The 23,914-nt window shown below is 46.5% G+C and overlaps 1 protein-coding gene across 6 annotated transcripts in view; it reads left to right on the top strand.

The window, feature by feature from the left end:
* Positions 1-2,151: 2,151 nt before the first annotated feature.
* DPF3 (double PHD fingers 3) overlaps positions 2,152-23,914 on the top strand; it is a 354,464-nt gene continuing 332,701 nt past the window's right edge. For 3 of the 6 annotated variants that reach the window (XM_040333675.1, XM_040333673.1, XM_040333671.1), the window contains exon 1: positions 2,156-2,457. In XM_040333675.1, coding sequence (XP_040189609.1) covers positions 2,426-2,457 — 32 coding nt within the window. In that variant the 5' untranslated portion in view covers positions 2,156-2,425. Of the gene's footprint in view, positions 2,458-23,914 lie in introns of all 6 variants that reach the window. The other 3 variants (XM_040333669.1, XM_040333670.1, XM_040333672.1) reach the window with 3 other exon arrangements.

The following is a 23,914-nucleotide window of genomic DNA, read 5'->3' as shown; positions in this document are numbered from 1 at the left end:
GGGGCACTCTGATGGGACAGTTGATGTAAGGGGCAGTCTGATGGGACAGTTGATGTAAGGGGCACTCTGATGGGACAGTTGATGTAAGGGGCACTCTGATGGGACAGTTGATGTAAGGGGCAGTCTGATGGGACAGTTGATCTAAGGGGCACTCTGATGGGGCAGTTGATGTAAGGGGCACTCTGATGGGACAGTTGATGTAAGGGGCACTCTGATGGGACAGTTGATGTAAGGGGCAGTCTGATGGGACAGTTGATGTAAGGGGCACTCTGATGGGACAGTTGATGTAAGGGGCACTCTGATGGGACAGTTGATGTAAGGGGCAGTCTGATGGGACAGTTGATCTAAGGGGCACTCTGATGGGGCAGTTGATGTAAGGGGCACTCTGATGGGGCAGTTGATGTAAGGGGCACTCTGATGGGGGCAGTTGATGTAAAGAGGCATATATTCTGTTAAGGAATTCTAATCTAATGACAACGTAATACATACTAGTGCTCCCTGTTCACACCTGCTCTGCACTACCTGTCAGATGTGATTGGTGGGTTGTGATGGGGAATACTGGTTCCCTGTATCTGTCACACTGGTGACTTAATGCCCCCTGAATATTTATACCCCCCCACACACAACATCAGAGTGTTTGGGGGGGGGGGGGGGGGTCCTGCCCTGGTGGGTGCAGTAGAAGTCGTTTCTGTATCCTCTATACTATGTGTACAGTGGGAAAAAGTTTTGCCTTTAGTTCTACTTTAATAGAAAACATTTTCTTCTGATTGTAAACAGAAAACAAAGAGGATTCTTCTGTAAAAAGACATGAGAAATGCCCCGAGATGATGAGATGTGTGTTGGTGAGCGGTGGCCTCCCCATGGCAGTGACTCTCATTCTGCGGCTGACCATATGAAGTCCCCCTCTCCTCCTCCTCCCCGGGTATCACCATGCCGGAGCTGACACTGGAAATGACCGGAGGAGGAGGGGAAGGGGGGACTCGTATATCAGCACCGCCGGGGAGCCCCGGAGGAGGAGGAGGGGAAGGGGGGGGACTCGTATATCAGCACCGCCGGGGAGCCCCGGAGGAGGAGGGGAAGGGGGGGACTCGTATATCAGCACCGCCGGGGAGCCCCGGAGGAGGAGGAGGGGAAGGGGGGGACTCGTATATCAGCACCGCCGGGGAGCCCCGGAGGAGGAGGAGGGGAAGGGGGGGACTCGTATATCAGCACCGCCGGGGAGCCCCTGGGGGGGGGGGGGGACTCGTATATCAGCACCGCCGGGGAGCCCCGGAGGAGGGGGGGGGACTCGTATATCAGCACCGCCGGGGAGCCCCGGAGGAGGAGGGGAAGGGGGACTCGTATATCAGCACCGCCGGGGAGCCCCGGAGGAGGAGGAGGGGAAGGGGGGGGACTCGTATATCAGCACCGCCGGGGAGCCCCGGAGGAGGAGGAGGGGAAGGGGGGGACTCGTATATCAGCACCGCCGGGGAGCCCCTGGGGGGGGGGGGGGGACTCGTATATCAGCACCGCCGGGGAGCCGCGGAGGAGGGGGGGGGACTCGTATATCAGCACCGCCGGGGAGCCCCGGAGGAGGAGGGGAAGGGGGACTCGTATATCAGCACCGCCGGGGAGCCCCGGAGGAGGAGGAGGGGAAGGGGGGGGACTCGTATATCAGCACCGCCGGGGAGCCCCGGAGGAGGAGGAGGGGAAGGGGGGGGACTCGTATATCAGCACCGCCGGGGAGCCCCGGAGGAGGAGGGGAAGGGGGACTCGTATATCAGCACCGCCGGGGAGCCCCGGAGGAGGAGGGGAAGGGGGACTCGTATATCAGCACCGCCGGGGAGCCCCGGAGGAGGAGGAGGGGAAGGGGGGGCTCGTATATCAGCACCGCCGGGGAGCCCCGGAGGAGGAGGAGGGGAAGGGGGGGCTCGTATATCAGCACCGCCGGGGATCCCCTAGGAGGGGGGGGGGGGACAATCCACAGACAGGAAAGTTGAGTGTCAGCTCTGTGAATACACACGGGGGGGGGGGGAGCGGGGAGAGTCTGCGCTCTGACGACCTGGCTCCGCTCCAGCGCGGACACAGCAGGCGAGTCGCTGCCCCTTGGTCACGACAGGCGGCCAGTGCAGTGCGATCCGCCCGTCCCCTCTCCCTCCTCCTCCTGTACACGGCCCCGCACTGGTTAACCCCTTGGGGGCAGTGAGGTCCCTCTTCTTCTCCTCCCTGTCCGGCGGCCACCCGAGGGAGTGACCTCTGCCGCTTTGACAGCTCCCTAATACCTCGCAGAACACCCCTCGCCAGGACACACCCACTCCTCCGCCATTGGCCGCGACGCCGGTAGCCCTCACGCTGATTCGCTCGTCCCCTCAAACCCCATCACCCCCCTCCCGTATCGAACCTTCAGAACTCCGAGACAGACAATATTCTGTTACATTGTAGCAAGATGGCGACTGTCATTCACAACCCCCTCAAACCGTGAGTACCAATGTGCACCTTCCGTGTGTTTCCGTGACCAGAAAAAGGCGCCTTCCCCGCCCCCCCCTCCCCGGGTGCACCGACTCCCCGGAGCAGGCACGGCCCCCCCGGAGCGGGTACGGCGCGGGGCAGCAGCTTTGTTTTCTCTCCGGTATTTATGTGCAGGAAGGAGGGAGTGAGGGGGACGGCTCGGGGGACGGGGAGGGGGTCACACACTTTCAGAAGTTGGGGGCTGTCAAGTTGTGTCCCCTCCCCATTCTCCTCACACATGTGCCTGGCTGCCCCTCCCCCCCACTGACAGGGGGCACACCTTGTATAATATGGGGGGGGGGCACCTTGTATAATATGGGGGGGTCCTGTAATGACAGGGGGCACACCTTGTATAATATGGGGGGTCCTGTACTGACACGGGACACCTTGTATAATATTGTGGGGGTCCTGTAATATGGGGGGGTCCTGTACTGACACGGGGGACACCTTGTATAATATGGGGGTCCTGTACTGACATGGGGGACACCTTGTATAATATGGGGGGTCCTGTACTGACATGGGGGACACCTTGTATAATATGGGGGGTCCTGTACTGACATGGGGGACACCTTGTATAATATAGGGGGTCCTGTACTGACATGGGGGACACCTTGTATAATATGGGGGGTCCTATAATGACACAGGGGACACCTTGTATAATATGGGGGTCCTGTACTGACATGGGGGACACCTTGTATAATATGGGGGGTCCTGTACTGACATGGGGGACACCTTGTATAATATGGGGGGTCCTGTACTGACATGGGGGACACCTTGTATAATATAGGGGGTCCTGTACTGACATGGGGGACACCTTGTATAATATGGGGGGTCCTATAATGACACAGGGGACACCTTGTATAATATGGGGGGTCCTGTACTGACACGGGACACCTTGTATAATATGGGGGGGTCCTGTACTGACATGGGGGACACCTTGTATAATATGGGGGGTCCTGTACTGACACTGGGCACACCTTGTATAATATGGGGGGGGTCCTGTACTGACACGGGGGACACCTTGTATAATATGAGGGGGGGGGGGGGGTCCTGTACTGACACGGGGAACCCTTGTGTAATATGGGGGGTCCAATACTGGCATGGGTGACACATGTGGGTGTTCTGTGCCCCATATAATTTGGGAGGGGGGTCCAGTACTGACCATTGCTCCAGACATTAGATGGATTAGAGCTTGTTTTCCCCAGTCTCTGGCTGCACTTGCTGGGCATTTCTGTATGTGCGTTTGCACTGAATTTTATATGAGTTTTTTTTTTTTTTAGAATGATTTTTTCATTTATTTAAATGTATCTTCTTTACTAAGTTGCATTTGCACACTCTTACATTTGCAGTGTGTGTTTACATGTATTTAATGCAATAAAGTGCATGTAAAGGCGCCTGGTTTGCCGGCAAGGTGACACACAGGTGTTCTATTCATTCCAGTGTTGGTGTCTCATTGTCGTCTATTGGGACATGCAGCGGTTGTTTTCCACACATGGGTGCGTGCCCCTAAACACACACACACACACACACACACACGGTAAGGTTGGGGATACGCACACACACAGATGTCATATTGGGACACATTAGTGGTGGCTGTGTAGCTGTGTGTCCCAAAAGACAACAATGGGACGCTGGCACAAGAAGGGGAACACCTGTGCCTCCCCTTGCTGGCAAAACTTGGCCCTGCACAGGGCATGCATGTCCTCACCCTGTGTGAATGAGCCTTTAAACGCACATGAAAGCACCGCAATGGTGTAAACCAGGTTTATTGGAATATATTTTGTTTTTCTTGGATATGCGTTTCTGCTGCTTTTTTTGTGGTTTTTAAAACCCACCTGACTGCACCTGATGCAAACTGTCTCTCAGCATTCTGCGGTTTGCAGAAACGCAATACAGTCCATTTACAATGATTTCGTATGGGTCCCGTTTTCAACCACTCTTATTTGCGTCTTTACTTCCATAGACTTCTGCGTGATAACAAATACCTCCTCCTAACAACAAACTTCCCAATAAATGCAAAATGCATAAAAAAAACGCACCAGCAAACCTCAACTGCAACATGCATAGGTGTGAACTTGGTCGTAGACTATGTTCACATCTGTGCTTGTGTGCTTGTTGCTTTTTCAAGCTTCATGTTTTTATTTGGGAGGAGGAGACTGCTTGTTAAAAACAAAACCCTACTAAAAATGCGTTTTCATGCGCTTCCATTGAAGTCTTTGGAGCCACCCTGCTTGTAAAAAAAAAAACCTGCACCTTTCCAAAGAATCGCATGGCATAAATGTGAACGGGACCCATAGGAAATAATGTTCAATGGATTGTAGTTTTGTTTCTGCGCTTCAGCAAACACAGTAAAAATCCCATGGATGTGAAGCTGGCCCTGAGGGAGGGAATAGAGGGACGCACCTCCTCTGCCGTGGCATGGTCCTCTCACACTCCCTCTCAGCCTGTTAAACATCATTTACTCCTTTTATTATTTTTCTTGCAGCATTCTTTATTGGGCGAGGAGATCAGCTAATGACACCTCTTCTCATGCCCAAGGTTGGCTAATAAAGCATTTGCACTGACATGGTAGCTCAATAAATGTTCTTTTCATCAAGCCCCTGCTTGCCCGGGCAGACATCCTTTCATGCTAATGATCCTCTGCTCAGCCGTTTGCTCATTTCAATAATGACTTTTCCATCGGTCACCATAGTGCTCCGGGTGACTTGTGTTGTCAGCCTCTATGGCGGTGGGATTGGATGAACTTCGTAGGGTGATGATTGGATGGTACGGGAGCAGGGTTGCTGTATGTTTACATATTGCATAGTTTTATGACGTGTGAGTGTTTAGGATGTGCAACTCCTTCCTGAAGCCAGCATGACAATGGAGCTGTCAGTAATGCTGGGTATACACTAGTAGAATTTCATTCAACATTTCTCATTGTGAGAACGCTCATTCATTTTTCTAATTGTTGGCAGGTTCAAAGCAGCAGGATTAAACGTAAACTCCATGTAATTCAAAACTGATTGTTAAAAGCAAAAGGAATCTGAAACTACTTTTAAACAACGTTCAGATTTAGAATTTTTATACAAATCTTCCCAAGAATTTTATTGCGTGTGTTTTTTTTATTTTTTTTTATTTCTACCTATGTATACCCAGCTTGAGTCTGGGAATCTCACAATCTAGCCAGACGTGCATTGTGTTTTTGTTCAGTTTTTCTGCTTTGTATATCATTTATTATTGTGAACTATACTGTGTTGGTGAATTTCCATGAATTTGGGGCATTATGACTGACTGTGGATCTAGAAGAACAGTCTGCAATGTCAGGCACTGTCACTTTTTTCATTTTTTTTCAGGGTTCTTATTTTTCTCATTGCTGAAAATAGAACGCCCAATTATGTCTTCACCTGAAATGTACTTTGCCACAGGGGATTTTGGCTAATTATTACCCTTTGTTCAATTTATTTATAAAGCAAACATTTTTTTTCCTTGTGCTTTACTGCTTTCTGTAAACAATATCCCCACACACCAAGACAGCCCTTACTAATACAGCCTGTCATCTCCCTTTAGTCTTTATGTGGTAACATCAGATGACTTGTATGCTTATATTGAACTACACCTTAAAACTCCAATCCAAACTGTATTTATGACTTGGACTCAAGTTCATGAGAATGACCTTTGCCATGAACCCTGCAGGGTTTGAGGCACTCTTGCACTGCAGCATGCTTTTATTTACAGTACTATTGATTAATCGTCAGTCATTGGTTATGACATCTAAATGTTATAGGAAATGGTAATCTCCACTGGTACAATAATATTATGACATTGTGAACATCTCTACTCTCTACTACTAATAATATTGGGGAAGAAAAATATCACTAATATTTACTCAAGTCTAGTTCATGCTTGTGCAGACTACAAGGGCATATCGGGAGGTCCACATGTATGGTCCTCTAGCTCAGCCCTTTTCAACCAGGGTTCCCAGGCACCCATGGAAACAGGGTTCTTCAGGGATGCCTTGGAAAAATGCACCCAAAAATTGTATACAAGCTAGGGGATGGATCAAGCCTGCCTTTTAGTTCCACAAAGCCACTGGTTTTCAATGTGCTCCATTTCAACCTTCTAGCCACCGGCATCCTAACAACCAATGACATCAGCGGCTAATAAGGAGGATGTCGGGCGCCTGCACAGCATCCTTGTTTGCCCCTCTTCAGCACCAGAGTCACAATAGCTGAATGATGAAGAGAAACATTGCAATACTAGTCAGTACCAGTGTGGTGCAAATGTGTATTTGCTTTGGAAGAATAAATCTCAATGTATGGATGTTGCTGCCTTATAAAAAAAAAAAAAACACTTTCTTTCGTTTTTTAACATTTCAGAATGGGGTGCCTTGATATTGTGCACAATGTTAAAGGGTGTTTTGACTAAAAAAGGATGAGAAACGCTGCTCTAGCTGAATACCCTTGACTGGCAGCAGGTTGAATCAGCTGCATGGATGCTAGACATTTTTAGACACTAAGCTGTAAGTTGAAATGATTTCGCCCAAAACACATTCTGTGGTCCAAACCGCAGAAGAAAAGTTGATGGGAGTTGCATCCCAATTGCACATTCCCCTGTTCACTTGTGCTGCCCAAACCCCATTTCTCCTGTCTCCCATATATTCAATACTAATGCCCACCATAAAACAGGTGGCTGGTAACACGGTTCCAGCACCTTCTGCACTGAATGTATGTAATGGCAAAGGGTGCTGGAGTGTGCTGCAGGGTCTATTGATACTAGCTGCTAGGAAATCTATTGTCGCTGGAGGGGGGTCTATTTTTGCAGGGGGTGTTTTATTTTTGCTGGTTGGGGATCTATTGTTGCTGGGTATGGGTCTTATGTTGCTGGGAGGATGTTTTTGTTTCTAGGAGGGATCTACTGTTGAGGGAGGGGCATATTGTTTCTGGGGCAGGAGGATCTATAAATGTTGGCTGTGGGGAGATTTGTTGTTGCGGGGGGGGGGGGGGCTATTGTTGCTGGGGAGGTTGTTGGAAGTGGTCCTTTGTTGCATGGGGGATTGTTGTTGATGAAGGGTCTATTCTTGCTGGCTGCAGGGGATCTATTTTAATGCTTTTCTTATCATTGACAAATTCCATACACGTTATTTTGCACCACAAACGTTACTTGGTTCTGCATTCTCTAAAAGGGGCGGTACTGAGAAGTGGGTAGAGGTTGGAACCAAGGGACATTGCTCAAAAGTGGGTAGGGGCAGACAACGGATGACTCTGAAAGGGGGAGTTCCTGCACCTATTCTCTGAGAATAAAAGCGCTGGTTATCAGTAAACATGCTCTATGTATAGATGAGTAAGGGCTAATTCACACTTGCTGCATTGTAAAACACCTGTTGCTGCAAGAACACAGAACACAATTCTTTCCTGTGTGTTCTATTTACACTGCAACGCGGCCCAGAGCTGCGCTGCACCATGCTACAATACAATGCAGACATGCTACATTTTATTGCAGCCTGCTGTAGAGAATTGCATGGCACTGTACAGCAGCACGGTGCATCATGCTATCACGCTGCTGTACAGCGATATGAATGAGGTGTACTTTTGTACACTTCAAATAAAGTTTGTACATAAAAAAAGGGGGAGCTGTGTGTGTGATGCGCTGAATTGCACCCCTTCCTGCCCCCTACTGTAGTCGGTAATAGACAATTGCTTGAGATGTAAAGTTATCTGGCAGTTCTCTGTGTTCCTATTTAAATACAGCCTTAAAAAATACAGAAATCTGAGTGGCTGGTAGTATTTTATGCGCATATGAATGTAAAATTTGATTTTTGCCCAGGAATACTAATGTTAAAACATCAATACAGTGTCCAAGTACCATTAGAAGTAAATATGCATAGCAAGCAACAAGAAATGTTAAGGAAAAAATAAACAATTTTTCTTGTATATTTGGAAATTTTCCAGAATGTACATTTTGTGTACAGTAGTCCCATATCAAACATTTGCAATGCAAAGTGTGGGCTAGTTTTCACATTGCAATTCAGCAGTAGTATTTTAACATTGTTCCAAAGGTCTGCAGGTGACCCAAAACTCTCATATAAAACTATTGTTACATTGCAGTAGGGCCGAAACAACTAATCGATTATGAAATTAATCGATTACAATTTTCATAATCGATTAATCGGCCAGTAACATAATGGGGTTAAAAAACTAAAATTAGCCCTTTATAGTACAAAAAAGCAAATCGCTACTGTAAATATTACTTTCGATTATTTGCTCTTTTTGTACTTATTTAGTTTTTTTTAAACCCCATTATGTTACTAAACATCTCAGGCCTGGGTCACACCTCTGTGTTTTTTGCAGAAACGCACTACAGTTCATTTACATGTTTTCCTATGGGACATGTTCACATAAATGATTTTTTTTCAGCTGCTGCGTATTTGGAAAGGGAAAGGACTTTTTAACGCAAAACGGTGCTATTTTGTTTTTTTTGGTTCAATATATTTCAATGGAGAAGCTGCAGAAAGGAATGTAATGTGTTTTTTGCGGCAATTTGTGTTTTGTAATCTGCCCAACAAATTGGCCCAAATTTTTTTTTTAAGCTATTATCCGATTAATCGAAACAATAATCGGCCAACTAATCGATTATTAAAATAATCGTTAGTTGCAGCCCTACATTGCAGGATGCTTATTATCTTGTGTTGAAGTAATTCTCTAAGGACTGTATGGTGTTTGGGCTTTATGTCTTTGGGAGAATGGAGGAAAGGTCCCCACGTCACTATTAACACAATGTTCCCAGCACTATGATAAATACCTCTGACCGTTTGACACCTAAATTGTGGCCACAGATTGTTCAGACCTGTCTGGAATGACACCACAGTGCAATGCTTGATGAGGGGCCACCCTAAGGGGTGATGGCTCTATGGAAAGTCTCCTTGCAAAAAGAATGATCCGATGCCGCTTACACACGATCGGAAATTCCCACAAGAAAACCGTGGATATTTTTCTGACGGAATTTTGGCTCAAACTTGTCTTGCATACACACGGTCAAACCAAATTCCGACCGTCAAGAACGCGGTGACGTACGACACTACGACAAGCTGAGAAAAATGAAGTTCAATGCTTCCGAGAATGCGTCGACTAGATTCCGAGCATGCATAGGATTTTTCTCCGTCGGAATTGCATACAGACGGTCGGAATTTTCGACAAGAACTTTTCCCGTCTGAAAATTTGAGAACCAGCTCTCAAATTTTTCTTGGCGGAAATTCCAAAAACGGAACAAAAATATTCCGTTGGAGCCTACACACGGTCGGAATTTCCGACCAAAAGCACACTTCGGACTTTTCTTGTCGGAATTTCCGATCGTGTGTACGCGGCATAAGTCTTATGGATTTATAGGTAATATTGCTGTAAAATTATTAACATGTTGTCATATAAATAATAGAATGCGAGTTTACATACAGTATTTAAAATGTGGTCATGTACATTTACCCCTAAACTATTCTGACAGCACTTGCACCTTGGGTTTCAAAAAAACGCACACGTCTGACACCTAGGCGTTAGCTGGCTGTGCTGCTCAGCAGTCAGAGGTTGAAAGTCATACAAATTGGTCATTATTACAGGTGTATACAGAAAGGCTTACTCCGCCACCGGTGAGACATATATACATGCAGATTTTATAGCATTCAGGGACCAACTCATTGATCTCATGTTTTAGGCTTCCTTCACATCGAAGTATTGTAGTGTCATTCATTTAGAATAGAAACCCAACAAATGTACAGAAGCTGACAATCACCTGCAGTATATGTATGGTGGATAACGTGTGCCGTGGTGTGATTTATTGTCAAAGATGATGCCAATCAAGTTTTTTCCTGAGTTAAGGTGCACAGTGAGCTCATTTAAAATAAATTGGGGCCGTAATGCAAAAAAAGATGTGTCCATTTATGTTACACACAACTGTGAAAAAAATATAAGACAGTGTTACAAAAGTACTAATATGTTAGAAATAAGACCTACAATCAGATTTAGGACAGGAAATAGAAACAGAGACACCTACTTTATCACTTGGAGAATTATCAGTGCAAACTTTTTGGCCAAGACTTCTAAAGAAACCGGGAAGACATCCTGACTTCTCCCAGGCTCAGACCCTAAAGTGGTTGTAAACCATTACATATACTCAGGGCCGCCATCCAGAATTATGTGGGGCCCCTTACACAGCTTCAGGCATGGGCCCTCCTGGAGCAGAGAATCGGGGGGTGCGTGCTTTTTTTTATGCAGGACTGTGACATTGCGGTGGACAAATCTGAGCCCAAATGACACTTTTTGGGCACCCGTGACATTGTTACATTGCACAGTGCTAAAAAAATGCACCGATCAATGTATAAAAGACACTGGCAAAAGAAGGGGTTAACACTAGGGGGCGATTAAGGGGTTACTGTGTTCCCTGGGTGTGTTCTAACTGTGCGGGGGCTGGGCTGCCTGGGACAACAAAGAGATTGCTGTTCCTGATCACTAGGAACAGCAGATCTCAGAGTTGTCCCCTGACAGAACAGGGATCCACCTTATTTACATAGGCAGATCCCCGTTCTGCCTCTCCTCACCGCCATCACGGGTGGCTGGCGGACATTGAGTTGAGTCGGTTTGCGCAGGAGAGCCGACCTGCTGCAGTATATATACTTTGGCTGGTTGGCAAGTGGTTAAAGTGTTACTAAACCCACAAAATCAGTCTGTATATGCAGTAGGGGTGCAACGGATGATCGGTACAAACACTTCTGTCTGTAGAAAGATGATTTGGTGACCACGTGGTGTATGGATGGCTGACCACCATCTAACATCTGCATTTAGAAAGTAACCTTATTTTAGCTTAATAACCTGCAAGGGAAGGTTCGACCATTTCCTTATTAACAAAATGACATGAATCTAGTAAGCAGGCTGCTTGTATTTTATTAACCATTTCTGGCCTGTATGCCACAAAGTACTGCTACTCTCTGTGGAATGAGTCGCATGAAAAACTGTCCGATCCTGATGCTACAGAGGAGGGGCAGATGTGTATAGAAAGAAATGAACCCGTCTATGGCCAGCCAAAATCATAACACTTGTGGCCGGTTTCACATGCCAGTCTAAGTAGTGTAATCTAGTCTTGAAGCTTTGTGTATAATAACAGGAAATCTTGTTGGTAGTGGACAGAAGGATAGGGGAGGTAGATCACAGGTATCGTACAGCAACAAGATGTCATTCTTATGGAAACAAGTGATTCTGAAGCTCAGGTTGTGACTTTCATCCTATGTTGCACTGTATGGGTTACAACGTTCTGCAGCAGAGCACATATGTAGAATGTGCTGTACTTGGTTTGTGCATTGCCTTGTGTTCTGCCTGCGTTGCAGAATGCAATGAAACATGATCTGTAGGAACTGGCTCTAGGAGAAGCAAGTAAAATTGTTTTAAATTCAGTGCTGTGCCTAGTCCTTGTTATAGGAAAGGCTGGCAGAAACGAGAACACGCCGAACACTTTTGTTTATGTTCTAGTATTCTCCAAAGCATTCCTGCCATTCATAACATGGAAATTGTCAAACGTGACATGCTAGAAAGCCAGTCATAATAGCTTTCAGTTACAAGAAGTAAAGGGGGGAAAATGGCAATACGTTGTCACCTGATATATAGTATAGGTGGTGAGGTTAAAAAAAGACACAACCTGTGTGTGTGTGTGTGTGTGCGCATTTATGTCAATACTACATTGTATATCCCTGAATGCTGTGGTCATTTAGGTGCCTAATAGTTTCTTATAACCACTCCAATACCAGGCACTTACACACCTTCCTGCCCAAGCCAGTTTTCAGCTTTCAGCACTGTCGCAATTTGAATAAAAATTGAGCGGTCATGCTACACTGTACCCAAGTGAAATTTTTATCATTTTGTTTACAGAAATGGAGCTTCTAAAAAAACAACTAAAAAAAAGAAATTTTTTTGAAAAAAATAAAGTTTATTTTATTTTTCTGTTGATTTTTTTGTAAATAAGTATGTTTTATTCTTCAATTACAGGCACTGATATGGCTGCATTGATGGGCAATGATAAGGTGGGACTGATGGGCACTGATTATGCTGGTATGCGGCACTGATGGGCACTTATAGGCAGCACTGATGGGCAACTATAGACGGCACTTATGGGTGGCAATGATAGGAACTGATAGGTGGGCACTGATGATACTGATAATGGCATTGCTGGGCATCACTTTTTTATATGTTGTGCCCATGTTGCCAATCAGTGCCCATTTGTGGGCACTGGCATCTATTGGGAATATTTTTTAACATGTGGATGGCCATGGGGTACATACCTGACCATCCACATGTTGCCCCCTTCCCTGGTGGTCCAGTGTAGGCATCCGCGCGGGGGCTACACTGATAAACAATCAGCGTATACCCCCCCGTCAGGAGAGCCGCCGATCGGCTCTCCTCTACTCACGTCTGTCAGACGCGAGTGAGGAAGAGCCGATCAACGGCTCTTCCTGTTTACATCGTTAAGAGCCTCTTCCGGAGGCTCTTTACCGAGATTGGAGATGCAGGGTGTCAGACTGACACCCCGCATCTCCGATCGCCATGCTTCGCGCCCCCACGTCAATAGACGTCCAGTCAGGATAACAGAACCACTTCCCGGACGTCAATTGTCTATTGGCCGGGAAGTGGTTAATATCTATGCTCACCACTGAAACCACTGCTTGTGGAAGATAATTCCACATCCTTATCACTTTAACAGTAAAGAACCCTCTATGTTTCATCTCATGGTTACTGTGGAATTGTGTGACTGCACTTCGTCTTTGCTTGCAGAGCTTGAATTCATTGAATGCGTTTACTAAAAATATAAATATTGCAGAATAAAACTAGCTCCATTTCATGCTGAATAATTGAAATTATTAATGTATCTTAAATGGGAAACTATCTTTTCTGCCTTGGGGACATGCTCAGCTTGGTGCGTGTTGCTAGAGAGTCTTTAGGGCTAATCCGCACTGTCCGGACAGAGGGTCAGGGGTCATGCATCTTTTTAGGACAGTCAGAGGAGAATGAAAACTTCTAAAAGCTTTAACCAGTGCTCGGCTGGACACTGATATAAGTCACAAAACTGCTTTATACTGCTGATGAGAAAAGGTATTTAGCAGTTTATATTTACTAAAATAATTTCATTTCTATGTTGTGTACAGTGAGTCCAGATATAGTGAATGCAGGGTCCTGGGTTTAGTAACACTTTACAGTACCAGGCTGATTGAAAGTAGAGGCATGTTTTTTCATCAGGAAAACTTACACTGTCGGATCTTAGGATGCAGTACTGCGGCCGCCGCTGGGGGCATTTCTCGTCGTAATCCAGCGTCGGGTATGCAAATTAGCACTTACGGAGATCCACAAAGCTTTTTCCCTTCGTTAAGTCGCCGTAAGTGTTAGTTTGCCGTCGCAAAGATAGGGTACCTTTTACAAAGTGTAAAGTTAGTACACCATGTAAAAGTGTACCCGTCTTTCCCGCGTCGCTGTCCAATTTTTTTTTTTTTTTTTTTTTTTTACCCGTCGCGATTCACAAAACTCGGCGCAACGTAACGCAAAGCACGTCGGGAAAATAGCGTTGGAAGCATGTGCAGTACGTCCGGCGCGGGAGCGCGCCTAATTTAAATGGGACTCACCCCATTTGAATTGGCCCGCCTAGCGCCACATCTAGACTCTCCGCTGCAGCAGACAGGTTGGAGAGCGGGGGAAAGAAATAGCAGGAGAACGGGTGATGAGGAAGCTTATATCACAGCTGTGTGCGGCTGCCGTGAGCCCTCCTTCTGGATCGTATGAGCTTCTCAGTGCCGACTCCCGAGGAACATGTCATTCAGTCGCGCTGCTTAACTAAGCCCGAGAGAGGTGAGCGCTGTGGCGGGGGGGGGGGACAGGGGAGCGGAGGGGACCAGAGAAGCATGGAGGGGTGTCGCGCTGCTTAACTAAGCCAGGGAGAGGTGAGCGCTGGGGGGGGGGGGGAAAGAGGACCAGAGCAGCATGGGGGGGGGGGTCGAGCTGCTTAACCAAGCCAGAGAGAGGTGAGCGCTGGGGGGAGAACAGAGGAGCGGAGGGGACCAGAGCAGCATGGGGGGGGGGCAGTACATGCCTGCCCAGCTGTCAAACTGGGAAGATGATGTCGGAAGTTGGCAGGCAGCCAGAGCAAGCTACGATCGTCACAGCACCGTCTACCAGAGGGCACTGATTCGTAAAAAGTGACGGCCTCAATTTTGGCTAGCCCAGGCTGAAGTCCAGATACCTACAGCTGCTGCAGTGTAGCCCAGGCGCCAGGACTCAATTTCCAGTCGACATTGCGACCTGGCGCCTGGGTTTTGTCGAGCCCTGGTTTATATTGCCCAGTGCCTTTGTTTTAAAAAAATTATGTGGCGCAATTACTTATTTTGCAGCGCCACGGTGCAGTCAGCTGATTTCCAGGGCTCTCCTGCCTTGCTCCGAGGACTACAGAGGGAAGAGCTAAGGCTCTCCCAGACATCAGCGGAGAGGAGGAGAGCCGTGGACAGTCGCGTGACCACTCAGCAGTGGTCTTCAATAAGGTTTTGTGCTGCTTCATTTATATGAAAACAAAGACAGCGAGTGATATAACAGGATATAACAGAGGGGATTCTACAAAGAACACAGTTATTTTACATAGTATAGCAGCGGCAGGGGAGGAGCAGGGAGGAGACGGTTCACACACAGGAGCTGACAGGTAGGGAGGGAGGGGGTAGAGGAGGACAGAGGAAAGCTTCGGATGATGGAGGCACGCAAAGAAAATGTTTGCCCAGGGTCCAATCAATATCAAAGATGGCCCTGAGTCTTATCTAAGCACTTCTGGGGAGCTTTTACTGAAAACGTCCTTCTTATTTTTGCATTATATGCGTTTTATCATTCTTAAAAGTAATATTGCACTCATACAATGAGTAAAGCTGGCTAAAAGCACTCTGTTTTTTTGGGGTCTCTAGCAATGAGACCCCCCACCCTTATAGTTCAAAGCTCTGACCCCCCATACCTTGAAGTGTTGTTTTTGTCATAATGTAAAGTATAGCTCAAAAATGTCTCTTCTCTAGTTTTGGATTGAGGGGGATAGAGTTTGGTTGCTTATTGAACTTTCCTCTATATACCAAAAATGAAATGTCCGATTCGGTGGACTAACCCTTTAACAGCCTATTCTTTTAGGACAGGGTAATTCCTACAAATGTTGCATGTAAGGATGTGTTTAGGCATGCTCAGTACTAGCCCAAACCAAGCCTAAGCTATCCCGCCAGGTGTCTGCCACTGCGAGCTGCCAATCAAAAGCAACCATGACATTCACTGTCACGTGTATACAAGTCTCTTGTATATGCACAGCTGAAGGGCAGGGAACACCTCGGCCCCTTATGATTGGTGGTCCGCAGTGACAGCTTACTGATGGCATAGGTCAGACAGGTTTGGACTAATATCTGAACCCACCTGAGCTCATCACTAGTTGCAAGCATGTTAGAGTTTGAATAACTGAAACTATGTTTGTGGTGTTTGAGGCTTTACTTCCTAATAACTAGTAAAATCCAATGCAAAATACTTATTTCTCTTTCTTGCTGTAAGCAAAGCATTTGAGAGATTGTTGTATATTTGAAACCATGGAACACTGTTCTTATGGCTGATACATGTACAAAATCTTGTGGTGAACAAAAGTTTATTAAAGGGATCCCTGATATTTGGGCATCTTCTGAAGGTAGTGCCTAGATCTGACTTCACTGGCTACAAGCTTGTTACTGGATCCATAATTCACTGGTTAAACATGATGAATGATGATGACAGTATGCAAGTCGGCTGTAGCAGCTGCCATATTTCTGCGGCCTATGCTTCAAAGGGGGCTGGAGTGAGGCGAGCGCAGATAGGCTGTGGGCGCTCCGCCTCTCACCCCGTAGGATTGGGGAATTCCTCTGAGAGGGCAGTGCCAACCAGAGGCATACTAAGTGGGGGGGTGGGCCGCCACACACTGGGGGTCGGAGTGACATTTATCTGCCTGCCCAGCGCCGCGGTACAAGAGGAGGGGGGGTTGCGGGGGTGACACCGCGGGAAACCATCCATCCCCTCTCACAACCACGGCCTGTTAGCGGTGCTCGGCACACAGGCCCAGCCGAGTGAAGCCGCTGCCACCTCCCCCTCCTCTCTGTGTGTACGGAGGGGACCTTCTGTCCATGTGCCGTGATCGTCGCTGTGCTGATCTGAGGTACTGAATGGGGAGGGGGTGTTTGCACTGGGTGGGGTTTCACTAAGGGGGGTGTCTGCACTGAAGGGGGTGTGAACTAAAGGGTGTCTGTGTAACATGCAGGGGGTCCAGAGCTGTGGGGCCATGCCATCAAACGCAGCCATTGTGCCATCAATTGTCACCACTGTGCTATGCCAAATGCAGCCACTGTGCCATGCCATCAAACGCAGCCACTGTGCCATCAATTGTCACCACTGTGCCATGCCATCAAAAGCAATCACTGTGCCATCAGTTGTCACCACTGTGCTATGCCAAATGCAGCCACTGTGCTATGCCATCAAACGCAGCAACTGTGCCATCAATTGTCACCACTGTGCCATGCCATCAAAAGCAATCACTGTGCCATCAATTGTCACCACTGTGCCATGCCAAATGCATCCACAGTGCCATCAATTGTCACCACTGTGCCATGCCATCAAAAGCAATCACTGTGCCATCAATTGTCACCACTGTGCCATGCCATCAAACGCAGCCACTGTGCCATCAATTGTAGTTTTGTAAAATAACTATTTTTATGCTTTTCTACCTTAAATTAATCGAAACATTTAATGTTACAAATTTAAATTTAATTTATATTAATTCACACATACACACCGTCCATCTACTCTTGGTCCGGCCCCCGGGTCCAATATATGAACCCATTGCGGCCCTCGAGTCAAAAAGTTTGCCCACCCCTGGTCTAGAAGCTATGGTGCTAATCACTGAAAATTCATCTCATCTCATTTCTTGGGACCTTAACAAGCCAGGACAGTACAAATTCCCCCAAATGTCCCCTTTTGGAAAGTAGACAATCCAATGTATTTAGTAAGAGGCATTGGGAGTTTTTTTAAGTTGTCATTTTTTCCCCACAATTCTTTGCAAAATTAAGATTTATTTTTTATTTTCTCCACAAAATTGTCAGATTAACAGATTATTTATTTTACTCAGCATATGCATACCACAAATTACACCCCAAAACACATTCTACTACTGATCCCGAGTATGGTGATATTACATGTGTGAGACTTTCACACAGCTTGGCCACATACAGAGGCCCAACATGCAGGGAGCACCATCGGGCGTTCTAGGGACCTGAATTACACATACATTTTTTTGACTACTTCTTACATTTTTGAAGGCCCTGGAGCACCAGGACAATGGAAACGTCCACAAAATGACCCCATTTTGGAAACTAAATACCCCAATACATAATCTAGGAGGCATAATGAGTATTTTGAACATCTCATTTTTTTTCACAAGTTTTTGGAAAACGTGAAAAGAAAATGTAATTTTTATTTTTTTAACACAAAGTTGTATTTTTATAAAATATTTCCAACAAATGGCATGTACATAGAAAATTATAGTCTGCTACTCCTCTGGAGTATGGCGATACCACATGTGTGAGACTTTTCCACAGCCTGGACACATAGAGAGGCTCAACATGCAGGAAGCATCATCAGGGACATTTCAAATCTAATTTGATTACCTATTACACTTTTGTGAGACCTGGATAAGCCAGGGATGGATGGAGCATGGATGAGCCAGGGATGGATGGAGCATGGATGAGCCAGGGATGGATGGAGCATGGATGAGCCAGGGATGGATGGAGCATGGATGAGCCAGGGATGAATGGAGCATGGATGAGCCAGGGATGAATGGAGCATGTATGGGCCAGGGATGAATGGAGCATGGATGGGCCAGGGATGAATGGAGCATGGATGGGCCAGGGATGAATGGAGCATGGATGGGCCAGGGATGAATGGAGCACGGATGGGCCAGGGATGAATGGAGCACGGATGGGCCAGGGATGAATGGAGCACGGATGGGCCAGGGATGAATGGAGCACGGATGGGCCAGGGATGAATGGAGCACGGATGGGCCAGGGATGAATGGAGCACGTATGGGCCAGGGATGAATGGAGCATGTATGGGCCAGGGATGAATGGAGCATGGATGGGCCAGGGATGAATGGAGCACGGATGGGCCAGGGATGAATGGAGCACGGATGGGCCAGGGATGAATGGAGCACGGATGGGCCAGGGATGAATGGAGCATGGATGGGCCAGGGATGAATGGAGCACGGATGGGCCAGGGATGAATGGAGCACGGATGGGCCAGGGATGAATGGAGCACGGATGGGCCAGGGATGAATGGAGCACGGATGGGCCAGGGATGGATGGGCCAGGGATGGATGGAGCACGGATGGGCCAGGGATGGATGGAGCACGGATGGGCCAGGGATGGATGGAGCACGGATGGGCCAGGGATGGATGGAGCACGGATGGGCCAGGGATGGATGGAGCACGGATGGGCCAGGGATGAATGGAGCACGGATGGGCCAGGGATGAATGGAGCACGGATGGGCCAGGGATGAATGGAGCACGGATGGGCCAGGGATGGATGGAGCATGGATGGGCCAGGGATGGATGGAGCATGGATGGGCCAGGGATGGATGGAGCATGGATGGGCACAGATCAGCACTGTGGGCACTCCAGAGACAGCCCACAGCACTGCTGCACCCGACTCCCCCCTTTCCTCACACATTGTACCGATCGCTTCGGGGAGAAGCTGCACCAGACAAGCTCCGGTTTGTTGACAAGTGATCGATCTGTCATTGACCCGAGCGATCACAAGGTAAAAGGCCGCTGCCATTGGCCATTTACCCTGTTCTGTGATGCGATGGGTCCGGAGGACCCGATGGTCATGGACACTCCCGGGTGCGTGCCCCAGGTGGTGCGTGGGATCGCCATTGGCTCCCGCTGCTGTCAAAAAGTAAACCACAAAAAAACGAGACTTCGCAATCACTTTAAAGTGGTTGTAAACCCACTTTGCAAAAACATTTTTAAATCTAACACCTGCAAGACAAAGGCATAATGAGCTAGTATGCATAATATTCATAATACTCACCTGGGATCAAAGCCCCCGCTGCGGTGCCCGACACCGGCCGTCGACATGTTGTCCTGGAATTTCTTCCGGGTATCATGGCTGTGATTGGCCAGGGCCACGATGACGTCGCAGGACACGCCAGTAGTGAATACAGCGTCTCCCCGCAGGGAAGTAGTCCCAAGGGAGGGGGCGAGCATGGTAACTAACCTCTAGCCAGAACGGTAAGTGAACCAACAATGCACTAGCTTAAAGAAACCTATTTAGAAAATAAAAACAAATCTTTACAACCCCTTTCAGTTTGTTCAATTAAGCTTTTGACAACAAAACCTGGAAACAAATTGGTTTTTGCACTCTCTAGTTTTAGTAAATCAACTTGTTTTCTTCTTTTTTCCTGTATGTTTTATCACATTTTTTGACACGTTACAAACAAGAACACATGCTTCATAAACTGTAGCAGTGTAGATACAAGCATGCAAAATCTGTACGAGATCATGCTTCAAAGACCATGTACAATATACAGTAATTTAAGCGTACATATGTAGACGCTTTCTGTCAGAATTGCAGTGTTACAAAAATCTATTTTTCTGTTGGCTCTAGGCTCGCTTCACACTACTGCGACACCAAAGGCTTATGACTTTGCTCTGCGACTTGATCTGACTTGGATGCTATTTAGGAGCCTGTACAAGGGCTGAAATCGCACCAAGTCAGAGCAAAGTAGTGCAGGAACCTTTTTTAAAGACGAAACGACTTGTGTAGTATCGGTTAAGACAATTCTTATAGGGAAACATTGAATCTTGGAGTCTCACAAGTCGGCTCCTATGTCACAGAAATGTAAACCAAGCCTGAATGGCGTGGAGCCTGTTGTCGTCTACCATGATACAGTAATAAAAACTGATCTCAAATGGAAGGAGAATATACCTGAATATTCCCCTTACTGATGCATTCTCTTTTGTTATACATTTTTTTAAGTTTCCACAACTATCTGATCAGTACTAATCGTACCATTTTACTGTTTTATATTAAAGACAATAAATGATACGTGCTTGCTTTAGTCTGTACAGTTCTTGTTTTGCAAGGTCTCTTCCAGGTTACAGTACTCTAGGGTTTTCCCCGTTACACTATCTTTCTCCCTCTGAAGCTTCCAGTGTGCTGTGCTAGGAGTGTAACATGGGCTGACTCTGCATGTTTTACTGAAGAGTTATTTTTTTCTCCCAGCATGTAAGGTCTTATTACGCTAGGAAATATCTGGAGCAAGCTTCTGCAAGGGTTTCTTTTTCATTTGAGATACTTTGCGTGGGTTCCAGACCCTGCGGGCTGAGAGAAGGCCTTTTGATCTTTGAGGACAATATTACCCAAAGCCTTTCTGTGTGGGACACAAGAGTTAGGACACGGTGGACTGTAGACAAGTACATCCAATGGACTAAAAGTTGCAGTCCCTTACCTGGTGCAGAGATAACACAAGAACCTTTGCTTTTGTGGAAGCTACTTTACCCTGTGAGAAGATCAGATAGGGAAGGTCTGTGCATTCATCCACGCACTGCCAGCCACTGAACTCGTACGTCCTTTTCTTTCGCCTATTCTATGCTCTCCTCCCTAAAATCAATAAAGCCCTACAATGCATTCAAGCACTGGATTACCAATTATGTCAAGAATCTGAGTGAATCTGTTTGGGACACAGTTATCTTAAAGTGGTTGTAATGTCTTCTTTGCATTAAGGTAAAAAATGTTTAGGTGTCGGCACCCCCCTTTTACTTACCTAACCCCTTATTCGACCCAGCACCGTGCAAGTCTGCAGCTCTTCTCTCCCCTCACTTCTGTGTCTCACTGGCTTTGCTGGGGCATCGGAAACCATTAGCTCCCAGTGCTGTCAATCAAACCCAGTGATGAGGGAGTGGGGGGGGGGGCAGGGGCAGAGTCCCGCTGTCTGTGTCAATGGAAGCAGGGCTTTGGTACGAGCACGCATGTGTGCCCTCATGGGAAGCGGCTTCCCATGGGGCACTGGACAGAGAGGAGGGACCAGGAGCGCTGGCTGGGGACCCTAAAAGAGGAGGCCACTCTGTGCAATTCCATTGCACAGAGCAGGCAAGTATAGACATGTTTGTTTATTTATTTTAAACAAAAAAAATTACCTTTTTACAATTGTAGGTTCTCCTTGTAAACTCCAAGGCCCAACCTAGTGGAGGCATTGCCAGAGAAAAAATTGTACAGGGTGCAGCTTCTAGTCGATGCTGCGATTATATTCAACACCCCTACTGAATATCCTGTAACACTGTAGCTCTAAGTCATAGGAATTGGGTTGTCAGATACACTTATGCCTTGTACACACGATCGGAATTTCCGATGGGAAAAGTCTGACGGATTTTTTTCATTGGATACTCTGACCGTGTGTGTGCCCCATCAGAGTTTTTCCATCGGAAATTTTGATGGACATGTTCTTTTTTTTTTTTTTTTTTTTTTTTTTTTGTGAAAACAATTTCTATTGGAAATTCAGTTCATCTGTATGGAACTCCGACGGAGAAAAAAAAACACGCACGCTCAGAAGCTCGTCGTAATGTTGTACGTCACCGTGTTTTGGACGGTCAGAATTTGCTGTGACAGTGTGTATGCAAGACAGCTTGAACGGAATCCCGTCAGAAAAATCCGTTGAGTTTATCCTGCCGGAAATTCCGATCATGTGTATGGGGCATAAGGGAACTATTTTTATTTGCTTTGGTCATCAAATAAGGATTGATGTGTGAAAACTGGAGTGAAAATAAAGCAACTGGCTATAGCTATAACATTTTTCTTGCTCTGGGTTCTGGTGGTTAGAATCTGCTATAGGAAAATGCAGATTATTACTAAAATAGATCCTGGATCAAAGACTATGATTGCCCATACAAGGACCAGTATTTGGAGCTGACACTACAGACTAACCCTTTGAAGCCTAGATGCCTTGGCCAAATTTAGCAGCCTCAGCATGCATTGGTAAACTTGCATATAATATATAATTTGCATACCTAAATAATATAAATATTTGCTTATTCAGTGCAAAATAGGCTGACACTAGAAAAAATGTAGGTATAAATATATCTGAGTAATTTTTTATTTAATTAGTGGGGTTCCAGAGCTGTCAGTAACAACTTGTTCTGACAGCCAACAATGAAGCACGAGGACAAGGGAACATTAATTTACAGATTTGGGCAGGAAAGGGTAACATGTACGTTTTTAAATGTGCTGAAGTACTGTATAATTTACTGACCAAGTGCTTATCATTTCCTTCCTTTTTTTTTTATGAATAAAAGGGACCAACCCACTTTACATAATAGACCTTTCTGGTGGTCTGTGTGTTAAAAATCTGTTTCTCTGTTCCCCAGCTGCTGCTTGTATGCTACACTTTTTAAGCCCTAAGATACAAATAAGATTTCAGGCATCCCCTGCAACAAGAGTCATTTTTAGTAAGATGCTTCCAGTAGGAAAGCCCATCTAAATGGAGCGGCTGCACCTGCAGTTTTCCTCATTTAGAGCCCTGCAGGTGCAGCGGCTGAGTGACAATTATGAAACCACAACCATTCGATTCATGGGCACAGACAAACACACAGATTTCTTCAGAATAACAAAAGGTAGGAATCTGCAACAAAGTTTGTTAATATCCTTGCAATGTACAAAGAACACCCAGAGGGGGAATGTTATGTTTCTCAACCAAAGTGGAGTTACTTTTTAAGTGTGTAATACTTGCTCATCTGCTAGCCACTGTGGTTCCACCAGCTGGTTTGTCACTACAGGATGTACAAGTTGGTGGAAGAAACCACAGTATGTGGTGCAAATATTCAACTCTTTGCATACTTGAAACCACTGGGAAGCAGAGAAATGGCAACTTTGTAATACATATAGGTGTCCATTTATGAAAAGTGATCCCTAGGATTGCAGATGATCTCTGTGAAATGCTGTACCCCACGCTAAAACTGCACTAGTGTGTGGTAGCGTTTAAAACGTACACCAATGCAAAGACCAGGATTGTCAGGACAGCGTGGACAATAATAACTGGTGTAACGCCTATATCCGCGCTTTCTACAGACACAACATTTTCTTTGGGGGGCTCCTTCGGTAGGGGTACTAGGGAGAACCTATATGGAAAATGTCTCTCATGCAGCTGGCTTACTGCATTTGGTTGGGGATGGTGAGGTGCAGCACCGCCTGAATACAGGAGGGCTCGGACAATATCTCCCTGGAATTTAAGGAAAGATCCAGTCCATCCTGAAGCTTTGTATAGCACATAAGCATTCAGCAAAGCCAATTGAAATAAGTATATAGACACTTTTTTGTACCAGCGCCTGGCCTCACGGGCAACTA

The sequence above is a fragment of the Rana temporaria genome, chromosome 13 (genome assembly GCF_905171775.1).
Source record: "Rana temporaria chromosome 13, aRanTem1.1, whole genome shotgun sequence".
In the NCBI taxonomy this organism is placed as follows: domain Eukaryota; kingdom Metazoa; phylum Chordata; class Amphibia; order Anura; family Ranidae; genus Rana; species Rana temporaria.
This window is presented reverse-complemented; position numbering and strand designations above follow the sequence as displayed.